General features: G+C 39.1%; 2 protein-coding genes across 5 annotated transcripts in view; both read right to left on the bottom strand.

Moving 5' to 3' along the window:
* Positions 1-840: 840 nt before the first annotated feature.
* CZH9orf40 (chromosome Z C9orf40 homolog) lies at positions 841-7,492 on the bottom strand. Its single transcript, XM_074855896.1, has 2 exons — positions 6,956-7,492; positions 841-2,881 (listed from the first exon to the last, which is right to left on the bottom strand). The coding sequence occupies exons 1-2, from the start codon at positions 7,361-7,363 to the stop codon at positions 2,726-2,728; spliced, it is 564 nt and encodes a 187-aa protein (XP_074711997.1). The 5' UTR covers positions 7,364-7,492; the 3' UTR covers positions 841-2,725.
* A 53-nt stretch (positions 7,493-7,545) lies between these two features.
* Positions 7,546-11,050, bottom strand: part of CARNMT1 (carnosine N-methyltransferase 1) — a 36,245-nt gene continuing 32,740 nt past the window's right edge. For all 4 annotated transcript variants that reach the window (XR_012627059.1, XM_074855888.1, XM_074855886.1 and 1 more), the window contains exon 8: positions 7,546-10,926. Coding sequence is in view for 3 of the 4 variants with exons in the window: in XM_074855888.1 (XP_074711989.1) it covers positions 10,825-10,926 (102 nt within the window). In the remaining variant the exon portion in view is untranslated. The remainder of the gene's footprint in view (positions 10,927-11,050) is intronic.

Raw genomic sequence — 11,050 nt, 5'->3', positions numbered from 1 at the left:
TTACAAAGGCAGACATACTGGTAATACTACTTTGCTGTTTAAATCTGCTATGAAACATATTTAACTCCAACATTTCGCCTCTCATTAGTATGCCCATACCCTTACTGTGCTACTTCCAGATGCAACACCCATGTCAACCTGGGTAGTATTCTAGATGATCTCTGAGGTTACACTGTACATCTTCTTACTCTTGTGACAGCGGTTCTTCCTTTTAGAGAGGAACATTTTAGAGAAAAGCAAACTTCCAATTACCTACACAGAATATAAACAATTTTTTCTGAAATTTTAAGAACATAACAAATGAAGATCGTCAGTTGGTAGGTATTATGCTCCTCCTGAGTTGTCTCAGAATTTGTGCCAACATTTCTATTTCAGAAGAACATTTTCTTCTCACTGGATATGAATGCACATGCAAGTTAAAACATCTTAAATTTACTTACAGTTTATGTACAGTGCTTAAACAAGAGGCCTGTAGAAAAATGGAGTCAGAATGGTAGCCCACAGTGACACATGGTATCTGGAGACATCAGACACTGAGCAACGACATATCTTGATCACAGCTTTTGACAGCTCTAACGCAAAGTTTGTGTAATCTATCATTACACCCCCTTAACTTGCCCAGCCTTTTCTTTAACCCAAACTCTCAGGCTCATTTCAGTAAGTTCTCCAAGGCTTTTAAATTTGCCTCTATTTGCAAACAGATGAATGGAAAAAATTAATCAGCTGAAAGTAGCCATAACATTCCAGCCCATAACCCAGAGGGAACAAGGTAAGAGGAAAGTGCTTGCCTACAGCATAATTGCAAATAAACATACGGCCTCCAACACAGTGCAAGCTTAATCTGTTTTAAAGGGCTTATTTATTTTGTTATGGAATAGTTCAAATATATATTTTAAAGACAATAAAAAAAATCTCTTCTGTCCTGTGAATATAGTGGAGAGACAGATTTTAATGCTAAAATGCAGTCTATTGCTAGGACATACCTACTGTGTGTAAAGTTCCAAGCAGATTTTATGTGACTAAAGTATGTCTACAAAGATACTAGCTAATAACGCAAAATGTTGGATCTGAGAATACTAGATGATGTGAAATATTATAAAAACCACAAATGCAAAACCACAGGAATGCATATATTACCTAAGGTAAAAAAATCCAAAAACCAAAAAACAAACACCTCAACAAATTAATAAATGCTTCCTCACTAACTTATTTTGGTTACAGTAAACATGAAATAGCAGTTGCATTCTTGCCAAAAAATGAGGTTTTTAAAAACATTTTTAAAGTACCTCCTAAAACAAGTTGATGTATTTGAACTTAAGAAATATAATTAAAAATGCGAGAGAAAAATAAATATTGTTTAAATATGTATCCAGCTAATCTTACAGCAGGTAGAAGCATACCCAAATGAGCACTATCAAATGCTTTAGTCACTTAAGCCACCTCCTTTCTTCTGTGGGTACTAAGAGACCCTAACAATCTAAATGAATAAGCGGTGAACAAATACAGATAACCCATAGCACAAATACTGAAAAAAAAGTTTTCAGATGTTTACTACGAAGGCTGACAAGCTGACTATTTTAAGCAAACAGACCTAATAAAATGACGAAGTTATAGAAGCAACAAACTTAAGAAATGGTCAGGAACTTCACACAGTAATAGTCCCAAAGTTTTCAAATACACATAGGGAAAACTTCATTGTCCTTTAGTAAATACATTGTTTTTAAAAAAAATTTAAAAATCCACAAGCTGCCTTCTTCAATGATGACTGCAGCAAAAATACAGTGTTTGCTGTCCTTAAAGGCAAATCACACTCGCAAAGTCTGACAGTCCACCCATACAACTTCAGTCATACAACTTCATTATTTTTAATTGTACTTCAACTGGTAAATAAATTACAAAAGACAAGCATTAAGTCTGTATTTCACATTAAAAAAACCCTAATTCCATGAACTTCTCCAAAATTTTTTTTCCAAGATCTACAGTCTCTGCAAAAACTACACCTCAGTCAGTTAAGTTTGAAAAAGTGTATGTGCAATTTTATATTGCATTAATTCTTCTTCACATATCTGCACACACCTGCCATTTCGATGTTATTGATTCAGAGCTAATGTCACAAAGGATAAGAATAGCATTAATTTGAGAAGGGATGAAAAACCTGGAAGGTGGCTGCCCACTGCTTTGGGTAACGTGAAAAGGACAAGGTAAAAAAAACTTTTTCACATGGAGAATGGGAAAAACTTTCAGAACAGTGGCAGCTTACAGAATAAAAGATCCCCTTTTCTTTCCCTCTCGCTGCCACACTTGTTTGTGATTTGCATAGAAAAGGGCATGTTTTGTCTGGTTTTGGTAGGCTCTTATTTTTCGGTGTAGCTATTACATGGGAAGAAACACACTAAAAATCACTACAGTCCATGTACCTTATGATAAATTCACAAGCTACGTATTTTACTTTCAGGTACCACAGCTACCTCTTTTTTTTCACGACAGGCAAAATTATTTTCTGTTTCCTCTTGACTTGTAACATATCCACCTGTTTCTTTTAATTGCATCCCAAAGTTCTAATTTTCCCATCCACTTAGACAACTCAGACTTGCTTTTGCAGGCTGACATAACACTATTTCTTCAAGAAGGCAGAAGCACGCTTATTTTTCTCACAAGTAAAAAAACCTGAATCCAAATGGAAGGAAGTTTCCTGCGAGCAGATGTACAACTATGAAACAATTGATCACGTCTCCATTTCAGTCTCCATGGTATCAGTCCTTGAAGGAGTTTTAGCTTCTGGCGGAGTTTCTCCATCTAGGTTCTGAATATCAGACAAATCAATAGTAGGCAGTGGTGCTCTCCAATACAGGAATGAGTTATACTGACAGAATTCTTCTTGCTTTGAAAAGAGACAAATAAACAAAACATTAATGTGTATTCCAGCAGTACAAAATAATAAAAAGAAACTTTTATCAAAGAAACTGAAACAACGAAGAGTTACTCAGCTCTTCCATATTAACAGTTCTTACGATTTTATACAGGAAAAATATGAACTATTTCTAAGGAAAACACCATAGAAAATCTCAACTAAATAATTTTTTTTTGTCTTTTCAAATATTCTTGTAAAGAACTACTGTACAACCTCTGGAAAATACTTCCATAACTCCATCAACTTCTTCAACTTGCAATCTGTGCACAGAACAACACTGTAAAACTTGTGCAATTATTGGGCTTTGCACACAGTAACTGTTCACTGCTTTTTCTTCTCACAATGGTATGAAAATTTCATGCACATTTAGAAGCTGGTATTCAGAAGAATGTATTTAGCTACTTTACATCAACTAAGAGGATGATACTTGCAGGAAAAGCAAAGCATTGGGTAGTGTGTCCACCATATTTTGTTTCTTCTTTTCTGTATCTACTTTTTACACTCAAGTATATATGAGAAAAAATAAGATCTCTTCTAGGGGCAGGGAGGGCACAATCTAAGAACTGGTAAGTAGTACCAGAAAAACCTTGAAGGAACACGTGCTTATCTACTACTTTAGTATGGCACCACATTTTACTTTTTTTTTTTTTAAATCTCTGCTAGAAAACACCCTGTTTATAACCATGTTGTGGTTATAAACAGTGGACAATCCGTGCATGTTTCTATGGACATGATACACGTAAGAAGAGAAATTCTCAAGTCATTCCTCAGGTCTTGAGCATGTACTTTCTTCTGCTATGTAAAAACACTGAATGCTGCCACAAACCCAAACCAATATATTTCCATCTAATACTGCTTTTTATTTTTCCTAATATACAATCAGAATTTTTACTTTAATATCTCAGCTGTAATGGGTGTTAAACAGAAGTATTTTTAACAAATGAACTGGCATAACTGTTTTGGTATGGCTCTTGAAAAATTTCATGCTTTGTCTGCTGGCTCTGCCACAAAATAAAAAAATGTAACGTTCAAAAAATCAAAAATCAAAAATCAAAAATCAAAAAATCAGTTTTGTCCCTAAACCCTCTCAGATACTAGAAAAATGATGCTTCCCCAACTCCCCAAAGGAGAGAAGTACGTAAATTCACCGTGCTCTCCATTTAAAGAATACATTTTACTATTTGTTACCACACAAACCTCTTGTGAGCTACCATTTGTTCTACTAGGTAACCTGTTTTAACTACAAAACGCCTGCATTATCCAAGACCTGTAATAATTAAGAGAGGTGTGAAAGGTGCAGACGTTTCATAGCAGCAAGATGGCTGCACGTCTGTAGAGTACTACTAACGTGAATTTGCTCACTGGGAAAATACTGTCTTTAGGGAAAAATAAAGAACCAAAGTTCCTATTCATGGGAATCAAAACTAAAACCAATTAAATAATACAGTGCCACAGGAAGAGAAAGATTGGTTATATGGAAACTGAAGAAAGCCAGACTATAAGCAGTTGCACACATTTGCATAAATATTCTGTGAACTTAAATTTTTGTACTGCACAGCATTAACAACAAACAACAAAGTGCAAAAGGGAATATCTTCCAGTGCATATTCCAACCTAGGCAGCATCATTAACACAGAACTGTGCAGGACAGGTGGCTAACAAGTTCTTTGAGAAAAATCTCCAGCAACGGAGTTGCAGAAACTGTCAGCTACCCTTACAAATTCTCCCCATGTTTAATTTGAACTCCCCTTATATTTTAGTAAACTACTGCTCACACTGTGAGAGCTAAGTACTTAAAAGTCAGAACACCCTTGTGCTAAGTGGTTTGTACGCACAGAGTAAATGACAGCATTCTTCTTTCAAAGAGATAACCTAAAACTTCATAACCACAAAAATCTACATACTCTTTATTTTGGACTTGGACTGCATGCAAGACCAATCTCAAGAGCATTCAAGCACCCATAGCAGCAGTATTTCAGTTTATTGCTATCTCCCAGAAAGATTCAGTGAAAATGAGCAAACCCAAAAAACACAAGACAGGTGCAAACACTAAACATTCATACATAAAATGAAAATAAAATATCAAATATTCACAGTCACCTAAATCTCTTTCAACATAGCTTTTGAGAAGAAATTCTAGCAAGGTGGGTAACATGCAGCAAGCTCAGAGATACAAAAGCTCAGTTTCTATGGATGAAGTTGTTCAATTTTTAAGGAGTTAATTTTCCAACCCCAGTTGCAAAGGTGTGCTTGCAAATAAATAATATTTCTTCTCTGTCCCACTGTAATATAATTGGAATTGCTTGTAACTTTAAGAAAACCAGTGTGAAATTAACAGTATCATGATCATGCTTATCACTATAATGAACTACACAAGCCACGAAAGAGCAAAGAATAATCCCAACCTACGGCTGTATTTTCAGAAAGGTGTAAAAATCAGAAATAACTTTGTGAAAGATTTAAAACATACAAATAGGACACACAGAAGGTGGAAGAAACACCTCTTGTCTGCCATTAACCAAGCTTTATTTTAAAGCAAAAATATTTTTTTATAAAACACTGTACTTAGGAAAACAACCCGTTAAAAATACAGTCCTAAAAAAATATTTTATATATAGAAATACATTTTACTGTGTGGAAATCCAGGGGGCTTATTGCCTTCCTACCACTGCTAAAGCTTACAAAATTATGCCTAATAACCCCAGGGATAAGTAAAGTATTCAGCATCTTATTTGTGATGGAGTAAACTGTTCTGTAGATGTTTGTTGAATTTGTTTAATTTGCTTTGATTCAGAAGACACTTGTTCTTTCTTCAAAAATGAAAAACATGCTTGTGTTTAAAAGGCACAGCCTAAGGAGGATATATAATATCCACAGGACATCGATTTTTTTTCCTGTTTCTTTATGCCTTAATTCTATCATCCATCACAAAAAACCCCAACCAACCAACCAAGAAAACACCAAAAGGCAGAGCCTGACAAAAAAAGTCCACAGTTTTCTTTACAGATCATAGATGGGTGTTACACTATCAAAAGCCCCAACTTGTCAAAACCAGAGTCTAAAACGGGAGCCAAAAGTCCATCTGACCTGAATTGACTTTCTGCCACTTCCATATTACTGGATCACATATTTCAGTCATACTTAAAATGTCCAGGTGGGAGGAAAGGTGAGTTTACATATGTCAAACTTCCAGACAGGCGTGAAATTTGGCCTAACATTTTATTTTTGCAAAACTAAAATTTTCTTAGTACTGTATTTTGTTTTCTGGCCTATATGTAAAATGTGGTCAAGGCCAGGGAGAAGAACGTACGTTGTTCAGTTAGGCAGAAATACCAGAAGTCAACTGTGCATTTCAATATATCCTGATCATTTAATAACTGATCCCGTCCCCTGACCACTGCCTTCCATAGACGTGTTGGTTAAAATACAGCTCTGGTATCGCTGTTAATTTGCCATCCTGAGCAAAAAGTTAAGAAAGTTGTCTGATATTGTAGTAAGCCTGACCCACAACCTCAAACAACAAGGATGTTATCAAAATAAAAATCCTCAAGCTTCCACCATACTTTTTGGATGCGGATGTGCCTGAAGATCGACTTAATTAAGGAGAACTCCAGACAGGCTGTTTCCCATCAGTTTATCAGTTTTTCTAGCGGCGGGTGAGGGTAGGGGGGGGTGGGGAACGCAAGCTAGAAATGTTACTCCTTTTGCTTCGGGAGAAGAAAAAAAAAAAAAATCTTTATGAGGCCCACGACCGGGGAGGCACAGAAGAGGCTGCGGAGCACCCAGCGCTGTGCTGCTGGGCCGGGGGACTCCTCCCGCAGTTTTCGCGGGGCCGCCGGCCGCACGACCCGCCCGCCCCCCAGGTGACACCCGCGCGGGCCCCGGCGCAGCGGGCGGAGGCCGCGGCCCCACCGTAACGGCTCAGCTGCCACCAACACCGCCCACGATTTTCTCTCCCCGAGGCGACCGGCTCGGGCCCGCCCACGGCGGCACTACGGAATTCTCCCCGGGAGGCCTCCCGCCGCCTCAGACCCGCTCCGTTACCTCAGCGGCGGCGGCCCGCTCTTTACCCCGGTCACCGGCGCGCCCCTCCGCCGACCGCTGGTCCTGGGGCGCCGCGGGCCCGCCGCGCCGCCGCCGCCTGACCCCCGCGTCCCCCTGCTCCGCGCGGGGGCTGCTCCCCCGCAGCCCGGGCCGCTTGCCCGGCGGCGCCTCAGCCTCCTCCAGCTTCCGCTTCGAGGCGGCGGGGCCGGCGCCCGCCGCTTCGCCCCGGGGTCGCCGCTCGGGTGCGGCGGCGGGGGACGGCGGCTCGTGCAGGTGCCGCTTAACAGGCACGTGACACACTAACGGCTCCGCGCGCCGCTTGGCCATGAGGGGCCCGAACGGCGGCGCTCCGCGGAGCGCGCGTCCCGCGGCAGTGCGCGCACCGCCGCCGCGAAGGCCAGGGCGCATGCGCGCCTCCCTCGCCGCCAGGCCCGCTGCCGCCAGGGAGGGGGCGGGGCGCGCTGCTCGGCCCCGCCCAGCACCGAGGGGCGGCAGGCTCCGTGCTTAGAGGGGCGAAGGAACCAGAGCAGAAAAAGGAGTCAAAAAGCAAACGTGACCGCGAAGTAACGGATAAAATCAAACACATGAGCAAGTCATACTGCAAACTTTAATATCCAGAAAAAATCAAGCCCATTACACACACACTGAAAATAAGGGGAAGTTCACACAGAGACACAAAACTTCCCATTCTTACCTCGGTAACTGATTTTAGAGTGTGCTACATATAAATAAAAATACAGGACACTTTACGTTTGTCAAAGTTACTACATATAAAGAAGTATTACACTGAAGATTATGCAGAATTCTATTTTACACCCAATACTACATACAGTTTAATAGTGACCTAAATTAAATGGCCTTGGCTTTGGCTGTAAACACCTTAAGCATTTCCTCCCCCCCCATATACAACTGAGTAGAAGAACGTGATCACATTCAGTAATACACAGTTATTCCTGTGTATAAGATTCATCACTTTTATTTTTAAGAAATCATAAACAGGACTGCAGGTAGAACACTACTAATTCATACAGCTTATTCACAAGATGATTCTGCTTCCAACTCTTAATGCAACTGTAAAATTTAAAAGGAGAACATTAGGGAAAACTGGCATTTTCTAGATTAGAAACAGAAGCGCATCACAATATACCTGACATAAGTAAATAAAAACATTTTCCAAAAACAGCACAAAAAAATGGCACTTGTGACAACATGGGGTGGCAAAGAACAAAACCACCAGAACAAAGGATATTGACATTCAATCAGAAGCCAGGAGTTCAACTTCCTGTTTGCGAAAAAACACCACATTTCAAGTGTAAGTACAGACTGGGTAGGAGGCAGAAATTGGGCAATATTACAGATACATATACTACTGAGCAACAGCATAATCAACATTCACCTAGCCTTGTCTTATTTCAAGGAGCTTGAAAATCAAGCAAAATACTAATCATATTCTATCTAAGGAAAAAAAAATTAGCATGAAAGCAAAGAATCACACAGTCCTTCAAAAAACAAAGTAAATAGTACAAGGAAATTAAAGGAACAGGCTTTTTTATTTTTAGGTGTGCAAGGGCTTTTATTTTTAATCTACCTGTTGCAATAGCAGTGTTTCGGCTTTAAACACATTTTTCTTGGAGCAGGGTAGAACTCTGGCAGTTCATTTATGGAGCTAAATCTTAGTGGTGCACTTTCAGGAAGAAGAAAGTTCAAAAGAAGATCAGTTTAAGCAAAGCTCTAATTGAAAACTTCAGTAGACAAGAAGCCTTTATTCTTAATAAGGATTCCGAGCAGAAAGGCAAACACTACTCAAACATACCCAGGTATGCTCCATCTTATGTGGTGTTGAAACTATAAAAAAAAAAATTGTGTTTTCCTCCTTGCAGACTTTCAATTTAGGAACAAAGGCACAAATTTCTGGCCTTAATGGGAAAAATCCAAAAGCCAGTAATAGATCTATGAAAGAGATGCAATTAGGACATCACCATGAAAAAAGGGACAGAAATAATGAGAAACAAACAAGCTACTGCCCAGTGCCAGTATGACTAAATATGAAAATCCCCTTGATTCCTTATAATGTTTTTGTATTTTTAAGACATTTTTGAAAATGGATGATAATGGTACTTAATAACCAATATATTAAGGAAACAAAATGGCACCTAACTAACATGACACTTCCTGTCAGCACAGTAATTATTAACTTTTTCTCATGTACGTAACTTCTAAGTGACAGAATATTCAGCCTCTTCTATAGTATGATTTGTAGATTAAATATTCACCTAAGCCACATTAGGTTAAGGAACCAAAAAGTCACTAAGTCACAAGGGTAAAGTGCCTGAAGTTACAAGGAAGTTGTCTACCAGCTGGACTACATATGCTGACTCGGTAGAGATGATTAGGTTACAGCACATACTATTTATGTGTAACTGTTGCACTACCTACACATGGCATGGAAAACTCAGCTATGTTATAAATTTTAAAAAACAGGAAAGAGCTCAAGGTATAATGACTTTCTGTTAATTATGTTTAACAAAAAATACTGCTTCACTGTTTTGGCTTAAGCAGTAAGTAGGTGACTCAATGTCTTTTGAGATAGCAAAGCATCTAATGTATTTCAGTTTCAACACTAAGACATTAATCAAAATTTGTGTTATTCCTGAACTGAGGTTAACATACTCTGCTTCCCTGTGACATGCTGCTTTTTCTTCACCCAGTACTTTGCTTTCACATAGTATTTCAAATTGCCTATAGGTTCTGTGTTTGATTGTTAACAGTGGTACAGTCAAAGATTATAATTTATGTAATAATCTACTTCATATCACAGAATCACAGAATCATTCAGGTTGGAAAAGACCCTTGGGATCATCGAGTCCAACCATCAGCCCTACTCTACAAAGTTCTCCCCTACACCATATCCCCCAGCATCTCATCTAAACGACCCTTAAACACATCCAGGGATGGTGACTCCACCACCTCCCTGGGCAGCCTATTCCACTGTCTGACCACTCTGTCTGTGAAACATTTTTTCCTAATGTCCAGTCTGAACCTCCCCTGTTGCAGTTTAAAGCCATTCCCTCTTGTTCTGTCACTAATTACCTGTGAGAAGAGACCAGCACCAACCTCTCTACAATGTCCTTTCAGGTAGTTGTAGAGAGTGATGAGGTCTCCCCTCAGCCTTCTCCTCCTCAAGCTAAACAGTCCCAGCTCCTTCAATTGCTCCTCACAGGATCTGTTCTCCAGGCCCTTCACCAGCTTCGTTGCCCTCCTCTGCACTCGCTCCAGCACCTCGATATCTCTCTCGTATTGAGGTGCCTAAAACTGGACATCAGTTCCACAGAAAATGTTCTAACAGCTCTGATGGATATTTCATCTCACAAGAATAATTTTATCACTTTTGAACTGCTTCAGACTTCATAATTTAAGCATACATTTAGAAATACTTCTCTAAATGTGACACAGCTAGTAAAGTAAGCACCTCTATGCATTCCTAACATCAGAAAGTAGAAAAAAGAAAATTATTATAAATATATGAAAAACGAGGCAGCATATGTGGAGAATTAGCCTAGTTATGGCAAACATTAAATTTTATTCTCAAGAAAATGTTGTTGCTTTCATTTTTAATGCATTCCAAAGCACGAAGACAGTGTATGTGAACATTTCTTCCTCCATTTTCACAAGTATATTACAAATATGCATGACATAGTACATGTCTGGATAGCAATAGATATTAAGAAAATAGACACTATCTAAATCCTATTAGGAATAAGAAGGCACCACTGATTTGAGGTTGTGTCCTAACATCACCCAGTCCATTTCATTCTCATTCCTAGCTTTCAAGCCAACATTTTTTCCTGATTAACCTATTCAGACCACTTCTATTCTGGTTTTCTCACCACAAACAACACGCATTCGTAGTAGTATTTCATCATGGAGAGTTCATTCACAGTGTAAGTTGACAGTACAGATTCTTTCTCCACCTGAAAAAAAAGCAGCAGTTTTCAAAACACCTCTTCTACAAGAACTATACAAAAGTTTCTCTTAAGAAATAAATTGCTATATACTTACTAGATTTCAAGGCCCATCTAAACACTTCTTAAAAAA

Source organism: Strix uralensis, chromosome Z (genome assembly GCF_047716275.1).
Source record: "Strix uralensis isolate ZFMK-TIS-50842 chromosome Z, bStrUra1, whole genome shotgun sequence".
NCBI classification, from domain to species: Eukaryota; Metazoa; Chordata; class Aves; order Strigiformes; family Strigidae; genus Strix; species Strix uralensis.
This window is presented reverse-complemented; position numbering and strand designations above follow the sequence as displayed.

Excerpts from the sequence above, each read along its gene's own strand:
- CZH9orf40 (XM_074855896.1), bottom strand. The coding sequence starts at position 7,363 with ATGCGCCCTGGCCTTCGCGGCGGCGGTGCGCGCACTGCCGCGGGACGC. Across the intron at positions 2,882-6,955 it reads AGCGGGCCGCCGCCGCTGAG|CAAGAAGAATTCTGTCAGTA; the intron begins GTAACGGAGCGG and ends CTCTTTTCAAAG.